Source organism: Rhamphochromis longiceps, linkage group LG7, assembly GCF_057381845.1.
Source record: "Rhamphochromis longiceps isolate RC_006_pf linkage group LG7, R_longiceps_female_GT1.1, whole genome shotgun sequence".
Classification (NCBI taxonomy): domain Eukaryota; kingdom Metazoa; phylum Chordata; class Actinopteri; order Cichliformes; family Cichlidae; genus Rhamphochromis; species Rhamphochromis longiceps.
The window spans coordinates 42217346-42237111 of NC_140563.1; the positions used below are offsets into that span (position 1 = coordinate 42217346).

Consider the following 19766-nt stretch of genomic DNA (forward strand, 5'->3'; position numbering starts at 1 on the left):
AAGCTTTTCTTTGGATGTTGGTTTGCTTTTGTTCCATTCTCTATCAAGTTGATCCCACACTGCTTCAATAACGTTGACATCCGGGCTGATACTATTCCACTGTGTGTGTTTTTCTAACTAGTTATGCTTTTACCGCACTGGCAGTGTGTTTTAGATCGCTATCATGCTGAAAAATGAAGCTGTTGCCAGTGAGATGCTTCCCGGATTGTACTCCATGTTGGCTCAAAATCTGATCATCATACTTTTCGGTGTTCATAGCTCCATCAATTTTCCCCAACAACCCCTCACCTCCTTCACACAGATTGACAATGGAAGCAAAAAATAAATAAATGTAGGGTGGCTCAAGTTCTCTCTCTTCATGGACACATGAGCGTTTTGTTAGGGCCAAGCTAACCTGAGTATAGTTAGTTAACCTGCAGTTTGGTTCTGACTTAAAAAATACACAAAGCTGTATTTGTTGTGCTAAGAATATAGAATAGGACACGTTTAAATCATTACATTAAAAAAGTTGAGCCTCTGAATTTCCTTATAAAAGAAAAGATGAAGACGTTGATGTGAGAAGCAACATGAACAAAGTCAGGATTAGGGATGGGTATCGTTTAGGTTTTATCCGATACCGGTGCCAAACCAGTACTTTTGAAACGGTGCCGTTTGTTAGCCTTTTCTGCAGCTATGGGGCATATATGATATCATTCTTGGCTGGAAGCAGTGCTTAAACAATGGAAAAACCACAAACTTTGGCCAAACACCTCTCATGTTTAACTGTTTTCCACTTTTTCTTTGGTCATTTTAGCCTTTTTGGCCAGGGTGAAGGGAGTATCTGCCATCAAACAAGAGGACAGCCGCATGTAGCTATGATGATGTTTGCTAGTTCAGCTTACATGCATTAATGTAATAACGTGGTTAGCCTACTCAACGTAAATTAGCTACTCACGCAGAGAAGAACTGCTGCTGCTGCCATCATCATCCGTCATCATTTCTGCTACACTGGCAGGGCTAGGGGCCAGGACTCTACTCCTCCAGTTTTTGGGGGATGTTGCTAACTCCGGTCCGAGGCACCACACCCGCAGTAGATGTGCACAGCGTGAGGTCTTGCAGCAAGCTATCAAATACGGCACATTTCTCGGCTTTTTAAAAAAACGCTATGCGTCGCCAGGTGTTTCATCGGATTTGAGGTGTTACCTCCTTTGAGAGTTTCACAGTATCACAGTATCAGCTTAAAGCACTTGTTGCAGGCTGCTGAGTTTGCATATTTTGCTGTGAAGTACAGCCAGACTTTTGACCGCTTCGCCTTGGGTATTTTTAATCTGTAGCTCTGCTCTACAAGAACGTACGTACCTGGGCCCGCCTACTATCCTCGGAAATCTAAAATGATTGGCGAGAATCTAAAGTGTATCACAGCTCAGGAAAGAAAAGCACCGAAATAAAGCACTGAAATGTGCGCTGCTTTTCGGTCTGGTTACTACCGTTTATGTCAGAACCGATACCGGTACCCATCCCTAGTCAGGACCCATCGTCCTGAAAATCCACACAAGCCAAAAAATATGATGCCCTGAGGACCACTGTTGATTAACTGTATCAAACACTTTCAAGTAGTCTAAAAATATTCTAAGAGCACAGTGATTACTGTTCAAAGCAGAACAGATTTTATCGCAGAGTAGCTCAGTGAAGCTGGTAGGATATAGAAACTGGAGCGAGGAGAGGATGACTGTTTGTCTACTGTACAGTACGTGTTTGTTCGTTTGTACATGTAGGCAGTTTGTGCAGAGGAGAGATGCCATCGTATTTACACTACATTTGTGCACTTCCTCCATCCACCTTTGCGCTTTCATGTGTTGAAGATGGTGAGTGTATAGCAGAAACAGCCAGTTTGCAGGTTTCTCTCTCCCCGCCTGCACTAGCATTCGCTGAACGTAGATCGAAGAGTTTCAGCCGTTCCTGGAGTGATCCCACCCCTGTCAAGAATGACTCTCCTCATGAACCCAGAGAGAGTGAGTTTACGCAGTCTCACACATGTGCACACAACGACAAACAAACAGACACCAACAAAGAGTTGCTGACAGCTGCAGGGAGCAAACGCAAATAGTTAGAGAGAAAATGTTGTTTTTCAAGCTAACCAGATTACAAACACTTAAATAGGGAGGTTTTAACATTCTCTCATCGGGCTTCCAGAGTCAAGTTTTTTAACATATAAGGAAATCTGTGCTAAAATTACTTACCCCACCTTGATAATGGGGGGGGGGGAACCTTTGCAAACCAAGCTTTCAGCGTAGCTTCAAGTCTGACCCTTTGGGTCACAGAGATTACTTCTGCATATACTACATTTAAGCAACATTTAATATGGACATCCACCTTGTAGTTGGATAAGAAAAATAAGGACAAACCTAATAGGTGACTTTTAATTTGTATGTAGCAAAATTTGCAGTCGTGAATGTTGGGACGTTGACATAAAACTTTGCATTTAAGCAAAGTGAGATGAGCACAAAAACATTCCCTTTTAAAAAGGTTTTAAACCTCGTAGACAAATATTATTAGCACATGCTTGCAAGCAGCGAATGTTTTGCTTGATAAATTTTGTCAGTTTCTATTTCTAGCATTTACAAAACAAAACAAAAAAAGCCTGACCTGGTTCTGTAAGAGTCCATATTTTAAATTAAGTCACGCTGCTTCCCAGCACCATCAGCTGGCAACAACATAAATTAAATATCAACCTGACATCCATATGCAAGAGTGTCTATTACAGATGTTAACCACAAATTAAGTCTGACAGGACAACAGAAATGAAAATTGTGAGAATAAATTTCGGTCAGTGCATTACGTGTGCGGTCAGAAATCATCCATGCGTCCCTTTGAGCAATCACATTTTGACTGTCAGATTGATTACAGCTTGAGTTGGCTTCGTGCCCTGTCATTAATGAATTTCCACACTCAGGTGACTCACAAGAAGTTGAAAGCCACTTAGCATTTCTCATGAAACACTAAAGGTCTGCTATTCAACACTTTGACATAAGAGTATGAGTTGACTGAGGCTAAATCAGACGTATCCTTGTGTTACTTGTATTTTATTAGGAAGTCGCATTGAGATCACAATCTCTCAACCCAAAACATCTAAATAATAATTCTACAAATAAAACATAAAATATAAATCCACAACATTGTCCATAATGTCAAAATACCCATAACATAAAACATTAAATGGCTTCTCAAAAGAAACGCCCACAAGTCTTCTTCACTGCTTTCCTTATTATGTTTTTGAATGCATCAATAGGTAGTGGCATGTTAAATGGAGGTCTTTCTGTAAAGTATTCCCTGTACAAGGTGCATAGGAACGAAACGCTGTTTTCCCAGATCTGCCAGATCTCATCAAAAAGCAAGCATCTAAAGGAGAGTAGCTGCTATTTAATAGCAGTGAAAGTTCTCTTTCTGTCGAGTGTGACTACACATTTAATCCCTGGATATTAAAATGAATTTTCAACAGTATGTCTCAGTTTCTCTACATGATAAAGAAGTGCTGTATAGGAAAGAGTAAATCAGAATAAATCAAAGTAATCCATCAGCACTACTCTTTGGGCTTAAGTTGTAAAGAAAATAAATGTGTAAATTTGAGGGGTGTAATTATAAAACAGAAGAAAGAAAGGTAAAAAAAAAACAGTTTTTCCTTTACTCAGTTACTTTGATGTAGTATGAATGTTGTAAAAGCTGTAAAAACAAAGAAAATACAATTGTAAGTCCATGCGATGGGCCAAATTGGAGCTTTTGCTGGGCCAATTCTAGGCCCTTTGCCTTATGTTTGACACACCAATATAGAACTAAAACGGCTTTAACAGAAAATAAACTAGCGCTGCTTTCTTTGAGTGGTCAGTGATGGCCAACCCACCAAATCCTTAAGAATGCAGTCAGAGACTTTGCATTTGCAATAAAATGTAGAGAAATAAATAAATAAGACCCTACTAAATGATATTACAGTATTAAAGTCTTTATAAAAATCCCCAAATAATCATTTTTACCACAATCATCTCAAGATTTCCAGTATTCAGAACTGAAAAGCGACCTAATAAGATCCACATAAGGTTATCATTGTTTCATTGTTTGTAGTCAGTTGAAAATGAAAGTCACATTTCATGGACAGTACGTGTCACAGTGCTGTTGCGCTCTCTCTCTCTCCCTTGAAATAAGATGACATTTTGTTGCTGCAGTCTTACAGCTCACTTCCTGATTTTGGCAGTTCAAGGCCAACTAACACAGGAAAATCAAATCTGTGGACACTCGTAGAATCGCACGTTCACACGTACAAACTGACTGTCTCTGCTGTCGACTCTGACCCTGTTCATCTGTCTGTGTATGACCGTGGGTCTTTTTCAACTTTGTGATGCTCTCTCTTTCTGTGAGTACGTCCTCAAAAATGGTGTGTGTCTTAAGTCAAGCCCTGTCAGCTGTCATACGCCTACAACTGTTGTAGGCGTATGTGTCTCAGTGTTTCTGGAAGGCTTTGAATCATTCTAAACTGCATTCATCGTCTTTCTGTCTTCCATAGTCTAATGAAAGATTAACGAGTTGTTTATTGCAGCTTAAAAGTGTGGTTGAGCCCATATTTTTCGCTTTTTTTTGTTGTGGGGAAGAGTGGTGTTAAATCACAGGCGGTTTCCTGGAGACTTTGATGTTAGTCTTGTTTATCATTTCCTCAGTTTTCACGCTGTTTCATTTCAATAGTCTCATACCATACCAACTGGTCACACATCAAAGAAACACGGCTCAGGAGCGAGCATATTCGTGTGTCTCATTAGTGCAGTTAACGTAAATTTCACATCAAACCATGTCAACAAAACAACAAGCAACATAGACAAAACACACACAAGCCTGACTTGATGTCCAACAAATGTCCACTGGTACAAAAATCTCAGATGTAATAAACCAAGCCAAATATTGGGACCTACAAAGGTTTCAGCCACAACATGGGTGGATCAGTGTGAACGAGCCTAAGTGTTTCTGTATTAATAAATATGGAAGATTTTAACCTTCCGAGAAAAGATGTGAGTGAGCATCATTACAGTTATTAACTATTAACCCCTTGTTACTATAGTATAATCTGAAATCACATAAATAAATCCCTCTGTTTGTGAACAGGCAGGTAATTATTTGGCCAACAAACATTACAGCATTGCATTATTCAATACTGTGTTTCACATTTCAGTGGTAACACAGGTCCAATATAGAATTTAATAGAATGAAAGGTTAATATGCTCATTTTTGGACATTGATCAGAAGAGACATGTAACAGCACTGGCCACCAAACATTTATACGTGGATATTTAGTCAACGGTTTTAGAACTAATTAAACATATGGATAATTATTGTACTCGATATGTGTCCTGTAACATGTCCCTGCTTTACAATAACCGGTCTCCAGACTAAGTTTGATTTTTCTAGCCCATTTTTTGTAGTTGACACCTGAAATCTTGCTGCTATGCTTCCCATCAGTCATTTTCTTTTTTTTCCCCATTGTTTTTGCTACTCTCTGCTTTTTCCTATTCCACCTGCCATTTTTGTATGCCATTGCCATCATTAACAGCTCCATCCTTTCTCTCTCCCCCGCACTCACCTTGCTTCACTTCCTGGACACATCCATCCTTCATTCCCCGAGTTTCTCTTTCTCTGTCACCTTTCTTGCCTCTCACCCAACTTCCAACAACTTGCTTACACTCTATTATCTCAGACCTTCTTTATCTTACATTTTCTGCAGGTGGAGACCTGCAGACCTCTTGTGGCACTCTGGATGAAGGAGGTCTCGACGACAATATAGACTGGGAGGAGGAAAGGGAGATGGAGAGGCTGGCATGTGAGGGAGATGACTTTATACCTCCCAAAATCATGGTAAGAGATCCATAAGGGAACGTTATATGGGTGCATCATCCTTGGTTATTGTTTTCTGTCCTGTTGGTTTTGTTCACAAGGAACTGAATTAGTTATTTTAACCATGTAACTGCCTACATGCTTATTGGTACTGAAACAACAAGCCGTTTGAAACTTTTCTTTGATAGCTTGATCAGTGTTGACATGATCACATCACAATGTTGCTGTAGATTGAATGGCTGCACATCTTTGATGCAAATCTCCCATATCGCCACCACATCCCAAATGTGCTTATTTGGGTTGATGATTTTTGGCTGTGGAGGCCATTTGAGTGAAATGAAGTCACTGCCCTGTTCAAGAAACCAGCTTGAGATGATTTGAGCTGTAGCCATCATCAACATGAGTACGCCTTGGTCATAAAGTGATGGCTATGGTCAGCAACAATAATCGGATAGGCTGATTGGCCTGCCTTGTGATTGGCTGATTAGAAACAATTGAAGAGGAATACAAAGTAGCCAGTGAGTGTACATTAAAATTATTATAATCATTCTTGTTTTGTTTTTATTCTCTAGTAATTAAGACATATACAAAATCTACATCTTTATTACATCTGTAGAATATTACCTAGGGCATAGTTGTAATAAAATATAAGCGTACGATAAGAAATTCTGCCTTTTCCTCTTTTCTCTTTGTATTAATTCTTGTACTTTTCCATCTTACATCGAAACTAACAAGTTTCCGCTCCTCTGCTGTTTCTGCTTCATGTTTAGCTGATCTCTTCTAAGGTCCCCAAGGCCGAGTACATTCCCACCATAATCCGTAGGGACGACCCCTCCATCATTCCCATCCTCTATGTGAGTGGAATGCACCGAAACATACAGTAGACAAGAACTACAGAAAGTCACACTAAAATATACACATATATCAACCATGCAAACTGCCTTTGCTAAGATGTTTTGTGTAATTTTCATTTTCTTCAGGACCATGAACATGCAACTTTTGATGATATTTTGGGTGAGTATTTCTGTGGGGTGCGTGTTCTTCTCTGCCATTTTCACCTTCACTATTTCTTCTTTATTATTTTTTAATTCTCACTTTCTTTCTACAATCAAAACTTCACTAATGGAATATAAAACTATGTGTATGAAATACATCTACTGCCAAACATTTTTGAGCCTGAAAGTAAATGTTTAACAAGTGACATGATGAATAATGAAATTTGTATAGATACAAAAGACTTACATAACATCCTGTCAGAATAAACAGAATAAAACATGAGGTCAATTCCTTCCTGTGAAATAGAAAACAGGCATCTTTACTTTATAGTGTTGCCTGTGGAGTTAAAGGTCACACAAATATCTTGTGGATAAACCTTACTTGCTTTCAAATCTCTAGAAATTAACTTAGATTTGGCTAATGTGGCTTATTTATTTAGAAACTGTTTAGTGCTGCAATGGATTTCTCCCCTCTGAACACTGAGGCATTTACAGTCACATTCTCCAGAGTTTCCTAATGTAATAATGATCTCTGCATTGATTAGAGCTCTCATATAGAAGGTACAAGGATGCCCATGGATGTTTTTACAGATACATACAGATTTTCATTTGAAATTCATCGAGCTGTTTTATTTTACGATGACACTTTCTGACGCCTGAAGAACACAGTGTTGAGTTCAATTTAAATTACATCTTCTGTTTGTGTCTCCGCTGTCTATTACTACACCTGTAGTTGAACTCACCCTCCTGGGATTTTCTTTGTGTTCTTCCTCTCTTCCTACATTCTTACATGTCGCTTCGCTTTTCTTTTTCTCTCCCTCTCTCGGTCCCTGTCATTCACATCAATCCCTCCCTTTCCCCCTCTTGCTCACAGAGGAAATAGACAAGAAGCTCACAGCTTACAGGAGAGGAAGCAAGTTCTGGAGGATGCTCATCTTTTGTCAAGTGAGGAACAAGAATTTTATTCCTATTAAAATTGAATATTTTACTTATTAACTGTCCTACCCTAAAGCACGCATTTATGTATTGTACATAGTGTATTTTTCCACAACGATATCCCTTTTTGAATGAAATTATTTCTGAAAATGAATTTCATGGATAGTAAAGGGACGATGAATAATATGCATGTATTTGGTTTAGCTTGGCTTCGGTTTGAGGATCTATAACATACTGTATACTTTTTTTGCAGGGAGGCCCTGGTCATCTGTATTTACTGAAGAATAAAGTGGCAACGTTTGCTAAGGTGGAAAAAGAGGAGGACATGAGCCAGTAAGCTAGTTCTGGACATTAGGGTCCATCTCTCCTTAATGAATATTAGTTTATGCCACAGTAATGTAGAATAGTGCAACAATTCCTATTTATTTACCACATCTTATAAAGCATGGCCATAAGCCAGTGCATGCTTTTTTCTTTTAACCTTTATTTAATGGTTAAATACATTTTATCTCCATAAATTGTTGAACAAAGGAACAGTTTCTTTAGTTTTGCCTCTGTACACGACAACAATCAAGTGCAGACTATCAGTTTTAATTCAGGAGTTTTTACCCAAAAAACGTATTAAATTTTTTAGGAATTTGTTCTCCGTTTTCAGAGGATCAAAATTAACGGGACAAACCAACATAAGTTCTAATATAAGGATTGTTTTCAGTACTTTGACGGGAAGTCATTGATTGTCTCTCAGACAGTGTACAGGACATCACCAAATACTGTTTCCTCACTTCGATTTGTTCTGTTACTTGTTGCATGTTTGTGGGTCTCTTTGCCTTCAGGTTTGTATCTTATAACTGAAAACCTGCTATTGAGTAGAGATCAGGTGACTGATTTGGCCATTGAAGAATATCTGATAGCTTTGGGAAACTTTTGCGTTGCCTTTGCAGTATATTTTGGGTCATTATCCATTTGCAATGTGAAGCACCATCTGATCAGTTTTGCAGCATTTGGCTGAATCTGAGCAGAGAGTATAGGCCTGTATACTTCAGAATTTATCCCGCTGCTTCTGTCAGCAGTCACATCATCAATAAACACTATTGGCCCGGCTCCACTGGCAGCCATATATGCCATATAATTGCCTCCTCCATGTTTGACAGATAATGTGGTATGCTCTGGATCATAAGTTATTCCTTGCTTCTACATACTTTTCACTTCCCATCATTCTGCTAGAAGTTAATCTTGTTTTTAATCCGTCCAAAGAATTTTTTCACCACTGTGCGAGCTCTTTCCAGAGGTTTCTGGCCAAAACCAGCTCTTGAATGTAACCAGTAGTTGACACCTTGTTGTAAACCCTCTGTATTTCCATTCATGAAGGCAGTGACAAGTGCTGGCTATGAAACTGGTTGTCAATTAATTTTCCAATTAATGTTGAGCCTCTGAAAATGGAGGCACTGTGTATAAAAATGACTGTAATTTCTAAATAGTTAATGCAATACATTTGTAAAAACCCTTAAATTAAAGCTGTAAAGTTTGTACTTCAATTACATTGACTGTTTGATTTAAAATTGTACTCCACTGAATACAGTGGCAAAACTATAATGACTGTTCCAACAAATGATGGGCCTAACTGCACTTACATAAATACAGAAAACATGACAAACAGCTAACCATTGCCATTGCTCTTAAGCAATGCAAATGAAAAAAGCACATAGAGCTCATGATAAGTTAATAACTTTCATTGTGTGTTTAAGGTTCATATAACAAGTATATGTAAATGCTCTTTTAATACTCTCTCTTTGAATGCTCTCCCACTTGACCAAATCAGCGATGTTCCTCTGGGACCATGCAGCACTATCTCTACAATTTTTTGCATTTATGTGCACCATCTATTGTTATTCTTCTTGTACAGGGGAACATTTTGACTTGATCACATTTGTTTGTTATACAAATCATGTCTTGAATCTGGCTTGTCTGAATGTTGCATTTGATTTTAAATGCTTGCCCATTTTACTTTGCATTTTTCAGCCTGTCTGTGTTCTTTATTAAAGCATTATCCCATGTAACTGTACTCTTTGAATTTGTTCAGATTCTGGAGGAGACTCAGTCGCTTCATGAGTAAAGTCAATCCAGAACCAAACCTGATCCACATAATGGGATGCTATGTCCTGGGTAACCCCAATGGCGAGAAGGTATTTAGATCACTACTACACAAACTCACAGCAAAATGAGTGCAGTAATTGTAGAAACAAATCAATATTATCCATGCTTTCCTCACTTCTAATTAGCAGGTTTACTCGTATAGGCTAGAATACTGTAGAAACGCCCAAATATTCATCTAATACTCAGTCACAGTTTTAATCATTTGTATTGGAATCCATCACAACAGCTCTTACAAATGTATCATTTAAATTTATGTGAATGTAAATGTAAATTACATTTATTTGAATATGTAAAATTTTACTATTGAGCGATAGCAATCTCCACTGACAATGCTGATTTTTAGAAGAACAGAGGATTGGAGACGCTATTGGAGGAAGTCCATCAGCTCTCCAGCAACATTAACTTTTATTGAACTTTGGTCAGGTGGTTTTCTTTATGATTTACAGACAGTAGATAGTAGATAAGAATGTTGAATAAATTAATATTTCACATTGTTACTTATTGAGTGAATAGTCTTGCTAGTAGCAGGTAGTTAGTACCGGTAGTCTTACTAGTCAGCTTAAAGTTTTACTGAAATAACGTGAAATTCTTGCTCCTTAAAGCACATGGGTTGTTAGCTTAGTAACTAATGTCTAATGTGATCAAACAGTTAGTTGTACAAAAAGCACCTTAAAAAACATAACATTACTTAGTCACTAATATGTGAGGTCTAGTCCTTTTGTGTATTTAAATACATGCCAAGAGTATTGAAGGAGTCTGTGAAGATAAAGTGAAAGTTCTAAGAACTAGTTCAGCCCAATCACCACTTGTCGACATCAAGGATGTTGCAGAATTCCTTCAGGTATAAGATAAAAACTATGCAACAACGACACTCATCGCATGATTGCAACATCAGTAAAAATCGGCAAACAGCAAATATCGGACGATATATCAGTCAGCTCTGTTATATATAGCTATCAAGCTATTAATGGTATCAATATACGAATGATGTGATAATGCACAACGCTTCTGTTAGTGTGAATTTTGGTGAAAAGAAATGCGTAAGATGCAGTGCTCATCAGTAAATCCCAGGCACATCGTGTTAAAGTAGAACCGATCATAGTTATATATATAAATGAGTTCTATATATAAATAGCACTGATTTCATAACTTGGGATGGTTTGTTTCTTACCATTACAGTCACTCCTGCCCAATCTTGTCTCTTCTCCCTCTCTCTGTACTCATTTTCTGTTTGCCGCCCACTGCTTTCATATCTGCTCCTTGTGTCTGTTTATATGCCTCTTTGTCTGATCAGTGTGCAGCCCCGCTGGCTTTCTTGTTTTCTCCTCATCTCCTCTTCCACCTGTGCAGCTATTATCTCATTCTGAGTAATGTTAATGGATAGAGCTGAATAACACAAATGCTGAATGATACCGCACCCCTCTAGCTGATGTGAACAACTAAGACACAAAGCCAGCCATATACACACATATCTCCTCCTCCCTAATAAATAATCACATAAATAATTATTTACACACACACACACACACACACACACACACACACACACACACACACACACACACACACACACACACACACACACACAAATAGACACACACACATACACAAATACAAACATGATGGCATGCACAGATGCAGACACAGATATAAACTCTAACCAGCGGTGTTAGTCTGACCTAACTGTCTGTTCCAGTCATGTCTGCCAAAATGCTTAGTGGATCTCTCCAGTGTTGGACAGTCTGCACAGCGGTGAAATATACACCCTGACAAACAAACAGACAAATATGAACATTGCTTTCACCAGTGTGTGAATTCAAAACAACACAAAGTCCTTTTTTCCAGGGGTTTGGTATAGTTTTGAGATCTGCATTTGCTTCCTGTCTCAGTGTTTCTCTGTTTAAACACTGCCAACATCAGTTGAACACTTTTATTCATTATGCTCTATGATGCTATGAGAGCCTCCAACCTAGCAGCATGGATTTGCTGACACAAAAACATTGATGAGGCTGGGCAGTGATGATGGTTGATGGGAAGGTGGTCAGGTTTTTCCACACAAAACTGTTCATATGTTTGGCAAATCAGAATTAACATCTCATTTACTGTTTTCTGTTCTGTAGCCACTGAACAGCACATCATCCATGCTGCCTGTTTATCCAAAGTTTTAATGGAATTATCTTGGCTCCTGTTTCAGTCCCTTTGTAAACAGCTACATATTTTCCTAGATGCTTCACTCCAGACTGCACAACGCAAACACTTAGAAAAAAACAGAAGTATTTGTAACACATAAATACACCGCATGGCTTCAGTTAGCCACAACACAGGATTTGCACGACAAAATCACATGATAAAGTGATAACACATCATAAAGTGGAAAAGAAATGCTTTTCTTGCTCTTTAAGTTTCTTGCCTGAATTTGGTCATGAAGGATCTCCCGTGTTAGAAAAAGAGAGATTCTCTTTTTCTGAAACAGACAGCAGCACATTGGTGCTATAAGGTAATTAAGGTGGCGACTAGTGATTGTTTTCTTGTTCAGTAATCCATCAGTTGTGATCAAAAATTCAAAAATCTCGTGTAAATTTAAAGCTGGGAATTGATGTTTGTCTTTCTGAGTGTGCATTTGTGTCTTTGGCCATATGAAGCTGAATTTATTGCAATCCTCCTGTTGTTTTTCTGTGTTTGTGAGCTTGTCAGGCGATGCAGACGACCCCTCTGCAAGTGTAGTCAAGTGAAATGCGATTAATTGGTGTTTGCTCTCTTATCTCAACTCAACAGCTGTTCCAGAAGCTGAAGAATCTGATGAGGCCTTATTCTGTTGAGTTCGAGTCACCGCTGGAGCTGTCTGCACAGGGTAGGTCCACACAAACATCCCAACGCACTCAAACGTGTGCTGTAGAGGGACTTGCGCACACACAGAAGTGTGCGATACGTCTGGTAAATATGAAATGATACGGACACGTGCCATCTGTCCTGCTTTAACAACTGCACAAGGAATTTACTCAAACAGCTGTTCCCTCATTTTAAAAATCTGATTTATTTTCACAGTCATCTCCTTTTTGTTTAATTTCTTCTTTAATAATCACTTGCGTTTTATTTAGGTGGCTTCTTGATGTTTTGGTGTTAAAGTGATGTTTAATGCAACTCATTTTTTTAGATTTCCTACTCCAAACTTTGCACAGCACCCAGTCCAGTGCTGTTACTGAGCACTTGGAGACCTGCACATCTCCTTTCTAGCCTCATGTGGGAGTACGGATGTACAGTATTCAGTATCACAATCAGTATTAAAAACAAGCCTGTTCTCATCTCCAGGAACATTTAGAGCATTTTACTTACACCCAGTTCCAGATTTCCTTTACATTTGTTCTAAAAAGGCATCAGCATCGGCATATACAAATGTAGAGTACCCTAAAGCAAAGACAAAGAAATGGTTCTACAGCAGAAATCAAAGTTGTGTCCTTGATTGCATTTTGATTATTAGCAAACTCTTAAACTCCAAGTTTTAATGTCTAAGAGCAGCAAATTCTTTTCAGATTGTTGTTTACCACAATTACTGATAGCAAGAAAATCAGCAACAAACAAAGGCTGAGATATAGATTCTCTTTATCTAAACAAATCAAAAACAATGAAAGCATCTGTCATTACACTTCTCCTGCCTCCTTAAAGCCCACTGCTCTGAAAATCCACACCTCTCATTTATCAAACAGGATTTGCTTTTCTGGCTAAGGTTCATTTTTATAGTACCGGTAGTATAATGCTGTGTAGAAGTCGTGAGCTTTCCCTCATTTCCTCCTATTTTACTTCCAAGGAGCCAGACTTTCTTGTCATTTTTAAAGTGGCCCTGAGCAATAATTCTCGAGAGACATCTCTGGCTCTTCAGTTATTCCTACTATTTGCAAAAACCTTATTAGAAGTGGCTTAATGGAAGTGAGACTGCCAAGAAGCCATACTTAAAGAAGGAGGAACAATACAAAAGATTGAAGTATGCAAAATTACACAAGCACTGGATCGAAAAGTCAGTGGAGTGATGAATCCAAATGTGAAATTTTTGTTTCAGATTGTCATTAACAGTAAAGAGGAGGTTAGACGAGGTACAACAGTGAGCGTCTACAGCTATCTATAAAAACACGGTGGAGGCACCGTCATGGTTTGAACTGACTTTTCAGCCACTGCTGTTGGGGATTTTGTCATAATTGATAGAATTATGAATGGAAAAAGGTAGCATTTGTAGAAAGGGTATGAACGGCAGCAGCTTCCTTTCTCAGCATGACCGTGGCCCTGCACACACTGCAGATACTGTCAAAGCATACCTGGCTAGAGAAACACGCAATCCACCTATTTCCTATTTTCATAGGAAACCCAAACCTTATTCTATCCAGATGGACCCCATAAAGATACCTGGCACCCAGTTTTCTAACCCCAAAACAGATATCTTTCTTATAGTATGTTAAACTTCATGTCTTTGTTTTAATGATCCTATCCTATCTACTCAGGCAAAGAGATGATCGAGGCGTACTTTGACTTCCGCCTCTACCGCCTTTGGAAGACGAGGCAACACTCCAAGCTGTTGGACTATGAGGATTTTTTGTGACAAAGACATCTGGATCAATGGTGCAGCGGAGCCCTCCAGTGCCACGAGGAACCTGTTAAAACTGATCCAGCATTTGAACATTGCTCAGCTGTAGTGCTCGGCCCGCCGACTCGACACAAACAGTCATACCCGCGTTCACCCTTGAGAGGCTGGGAGAAGAGGGAAGGCAATAGTAGACCAAGGGGCTGAAGATGAATTAAATTATGCTGTGCCTCCGCTCTTCCTCGTTTTCAAAAAGAAAGGTCACCGACTAACAGGGAAAAAAAGGCCAAATCAACATAAAAGGGGGGGGGGGGAGCGAGAGAGAGCTGGATTTGTTTGCATCATGGCAAACAAATCTGTCTGCCTCTTGAGTTTGAAAGCAAAATCCATATGTCAAATGTGTACAAAAGAAATACCATTAGAGTCACACTCCTCTGTTGCAAGGACTTCATTTTTGAAGCTGATGATGCGCGTCAGAAAACTTCCTGAAATTCATTCTGTCATACTGTGGTTCTGTGTTTTGACTGGACCTCCCAAATAATCTCAGACCCCAGAGTAAAATACTAAATAAACCATACGTTGATGTGTGTATATATCACATTAATATATTAGCATAGCTTCAGTCATGCAAATTACTCTATTACAAGAGAAATAATGCATCATTTATTTTTGATGTGCATTGTTGTGCAATTTCATATGGAAATACTTTGGAATAACTCAGGTTTTAGCCATGAAGTAATTAACCTGTTTGTCTATCAAGATATTGTAATCTTCATCGCCATTGCTTGGAATGAATGTATTATCTCTCCAGAGATGCGTCTTTGGTTTGAGGAACTATTCTCATTGGGGGGAAAGTACAATGTTCGAACATCGTGTGGGTGTGTGGGTGTTTTCCTTGTAAAACAAAAAAAACAACAAAACAAAACAAAAAAACATGCAGATGTGTGTATTTTCTCTTACTGTTCATCCGGTAAAGGAAAAAATATCATTCCCTCAATTATCTTTCTGTCACATACATCCAAACACAAAGACAGTCTAGTATCCTTCATGATGTCAAGAGGGATGTAAGAGCCATGCAAGTGCTCCTACCGCTGTAGTGTAGGAGTTTTCCTATTGATCCTTCCTGCTCATTTGCAGAAGGTCCGGGCCACTTAGCGGGCCCTTGTCAACAGTGCTGGCTGCACTCGCTATCTGCCAAACACACTTGGCTTCTCTTAATGGCAGCCAACCAGGCTTCCGCTGCCTCTCGCTTCGCTGGGCTGTGATCCAGTCCGAGGACCGGAGCTTTCCCGAATTTGCCAGGAGTTTAAATTGTTAACATCTATTTGCTTCTCCTTCCAGGTGCCAGTGAGTTTCTAAGGCTGGCCCAAGTGACCTGAGCAGTCTCAAACAGATTAAGGAGGGTCAAAGCACTCACACAAAAATACAGTACACACACACACACACACACACACACACAAATGCTAGGGCTGGGACAGTAGTTTAAGAAACCATTAAATCAGGACTAAGTTAAAAAGCCATTTCACAGATACAGTACCACATCTGAAGGTCAGCTCGCTCGTAATGAGGAGGAGTGCTCCTGTGAAAATATTTTATAATGTCTTCTGTGGCTCAGGGGGAACATTTTTAGAAAGAAGCTTATATGAGAGAGCTTGCATTACAAACTGGTGCTGCTGTGTTTGAGGGCTGTGGGAGTTTGTATAGAGAGGAAAGCTGCATTAGGGGAAGTGTAGGATTCAGGGTGTTTGGGCATGAATGAAGATCAAACACATGTTTGAAGTAATCAGTTCAGAAGTCGTGGTCATTCCAAAGGTTGACAGACTTTAAAAATGTATTAAAAACAGCTGATTTAATCTCAGTCTGTTAAGTGCCCAAGTCCCTAAAATCTACGTTTCCCATAGCAGCTTTACATAATAAAAAGCAGCAACTCTTGCAAAGCACAAAAATCTCAATTCCCAATTTTTATTTTTATTTTTTGCCATTTAAAGCAGGTAGATTTTGCAAAAGGCTCAGAATATTGAGGTTTTGTGCTTCCTGAGTGCTGCATCAGAGGAAGCGATTGTTGCGAATGTGTTCACGATCTCGAAGGTGCTACACGATGTGCCGTCAAGTCACAGGTCGCCGTTCAGCTCCAGTACGGCGAGAATTCAAAGTGATCGAAACAGTGGAACTTCAAGACTGGTTGCTGAGTGTAGGTGCAGAAAAACTGCAGTCAGCACGGTGAAACCCTTCGGCTTAGAGTGGTCAAGTGGTCCTAGCCCTGCGTAACACAGACACATGCAAATAAACACACGCCAGGCAAAGCTTTTCTACATCAGTGTGTGGTAAATACTTTTCCATTTGTCATTTATTTGCGTTAATATTTGAGCATTGTGAGCAGAGCTATTTTTTTTTTTGTGTGTGTGTTAAACTCAACCAATCTCACTGGAGTGCTTTTTACAGGCTTAACATTGGTTTTTATTTGCATTTGCCCTCTCTGACTTCGAAATGCTGGCCTACAGTTTGTCTGGCACAGACAAGTGCTCTCTCAGCCTGAGTCACGCAGTACATGTTTTCACTACAGATATAAAATTCCACACTTATGCAACCTGTCATTTTCCTGAGCCATTTTTAATTCCAGCAAAAGCATTACGCTGCCAAATTCTTGGAGAAGTTGTCCTAAACAGCTCTAGGGTTTAATGGAATATTATTTGATGGGTGAATTCAAAAACACCAAAGCAAAAAAGAAAAATATCACTATAATTTAAAATATTCTGAATTCACTGAACTCTGACTCAGGAGTTTGAGAGCACTTTCCTCTGCTTTCAAACAAATAAATAAATGAACAAAAACTAACATTTCACCAGAAATCTAATTAAAGATGCAAATGTGTCTACTTGTGATGCACTGTTTGCCTTTTTTGATAGATACTTCGGCAGAAAGATATTCGATAGTTATTTAAAGGCTCCTAAACCTAAAACAAACAATACAGCCATGTTTCTTGTGATGGTGTCTCACAAACACAATCCAGCATTTCATTCCCATTTATAATCCTTAAACTTCACAGTGTCAACGTCACTGGACTATCACATTTGCAGAAGACATTGTGATGAGTGAGAGCAGGGGGCGAATGGAAGAGAGCCTGGAGAGGTGGCGGTATGTTCTGGAAAGAAGAGGAATGAAAGTGTGAATGAGACATGGACAGCTGGACAGAAGGAGCAGAAGTAGTGCTCGTGGACAAGTTTATATAACTGGGGTCAATCATCTAAAGCAATGGACAGTGCACGAGAGGTGAAAATTAGAGTGCAGGCATGGCGGAGGAGATGGAGATGAGTGTTGGGGGTGATTTATGACAGAGGGACAGTAAGAGTGAAAAGGAAGGTTTAAAAGATGACAGACTTGCAATGATGTATGTTTTGGAAATCATGGCTCTGAAAACAAAAGGAGGCTGGAGTTATCAGAGTTGAAGATGATCAGATTTTCAGGTTGGAAATGAGTGTGAATGAATGGTCAGGTTAGTTTTAGCGAGACAAAGGTTGAGAGGCAAGGCTCAGATTGTCTGACCATGTGCAGAGGAGGGATAGTGGATATACTGGCAACAGATGTTAAAGATAAAAAGATCACAGAGGAGGTTCATGGATGGAGTGAAGGAAGACATGCAGAGCTGTTATTGTGACAGGGCGAGGATGCTAGGGATAGGCTGAGATGGAGACAGATGAGGGGATGCTGCGACGAACCCTGAGGGAAGTAGCTGAAAGAAGAAGATTAGAAGTTAACTTCATAGGAGATAAAGTAGGATTATGTGGGGGAAAAGTCTCAGTGAAATGCCTCGAGACCAAGATTAATATACAACACTCAGCCCAAATGGAGTCACTTTTCTTTCTATGCTGTAGACTGATTAATGGAAAATCCAAGTATAATAGAGGAAAAAATGACATACGGCCTTGCATGACATGCAGATGGGTTGTTACATGGGAGTGCCAGGAAATCTCCATTTGGAAATTCCTTGGCAAAAACAGAGCACTGACAGGTGATTAGATGAACCATCAGTCTATCACTGTATCATCGACTAACTTCCACCAATTAAATCAACGAACCAGAGTACTTAGAGGGAAGCAGGAGGAGTTTCCTGGCCTGAAAAAGCAAGCCACTGTCGAAGTACAAAATATATAAGGAACTAAAGGCTAACTGTAAAAGCAGTAGCTCTTGTCTTTGCACTTCAGACTACAAAAGAAGAATCCAACAGCAAAATCAAGGCATCAAAAGTGAAAACTAATTGGTGGCAAATGGGGAAGAGAAAACAAAAGTCAAAGTCTGAGTAGCTTTGAAAGTTAAAACTCAGTCAATCAAGTTTGCTGTCCAAAAGGTATGCCATAAAAAAGCCCTGCTGTTCTAACCGTAGCTCCCAAACAAGCCTTGCTATCACTTCAGCGTCAGTGCCTGATTAGTATGTGCTTTGAAGTGGAAAAAGAAATTTTGTTACATACCGCAAAAGCTGAATTATTTTGCCTACACATTATCACAACACGCACAAAATTGCAGATAAGGTATTCCTCACTCTCAAAAAGAAGTTTTAAGGTAGTTTATCTCCCTGTTCCTGAAACACCTCGGGTCCCTAATCTTGCCTTTAACACAATCTGCCTTCTGTACACTGCTTTTCCACTTCTATCTCTCTTTTTCTTCGCACTCTTTGAGCTTGAGTGGAGCATTTGCATTGAGTTTGATATGCAAAACAGGGTTTGCAAACATCACAGACAACTAATACTCAACAACAACCTATGTAGCACCAGTCTAAAAGTCCACTTCTTTCCCAGGCCAGCACTGCCTTTCACATATTTCCCTTTTACCTTTAAGTTTCATGCAAAAATTACGGTCAGTTTATTCAAAAAAGCATAACGCAGATGTCTCATGATCATATACATTTGTATTGCCCCAAAGATAATGTAGCACAGTATTTTTGTGTTGTTGTAATCTTCAGACATGCACCTTTTAATATTGCAGCACAATTCTATCATTTATAGCACATTTTTCTTTGGACCACTTAGATATGGGTCGTGGAACCCTAGGGAACCCCTGACATCACTTTGAGAAACAGTGTTTTATGGCACGATTCAAACAGTCCTTTAATCTTTCCAAGAGTTGCTCTGGCTGCAAGTTCAATTCAGTTGGTGTGCCAGAGATGCAGAGATTGCAACCAGCCTCAATTTAGGAAACTAAAGAAAGTGAACAAAGAGGTTGGGAACAAACATCTCTCATGGAGAAGTAGGTCTCTTATGAATGCC

At 39.3% G+C, this 19766-nt stretch overlaps 1 protein-coding gene across 3 annotated transcripts in view; it reads left to right on the forward strand.

Annotated features, from left to right (window-relative positions):
* Positions 1-15929, forward strand: part of nsmfa (NMDA receptor synaptonuclear signaling and neuronal migration factor a) — a 50115-nt gene extending 34186 nt beyond the window's left edge. For 2 of the 3 annotated variants that reach the window (XM_085413722.1, XM_085413723.1), the window contains exons 6-13: positions 5741-5871; positions 6621-6704; positions 6831-6864; positions 7720-7790; positions 8035-8114; positions 9862-9964; positions 12711-12786; positions 14426-15929. In XM_085413722.1, the coding sequence (XP_085269848.1) occupies positions 5741-5871; positions 6621-6704; positions 6831-6864; positions 7720-7790; positions 8035-8114; positions 9862-9964; positions 12711-12786; positions 14426-14523 (677 nt within the window). In that variant the 3' untranslated portion in view covers positions 14524-15929. Of the gene's footprint in view, positions 1-1901; positions 1992-5740; positions 5872-6620; positions 6705-6830; positions 6865-7719; positions 7791-8034; positions 8115-9861; positions 9965-12710; positions 12787-14425 lie in introns of all 3 variants that reach the window. The other variant, XM_085413724.1, reaches the window with a different exon arrangement.
* The last annotated feature ends 3837 nt before the right edge of the window (positions 15930-19766 follow it).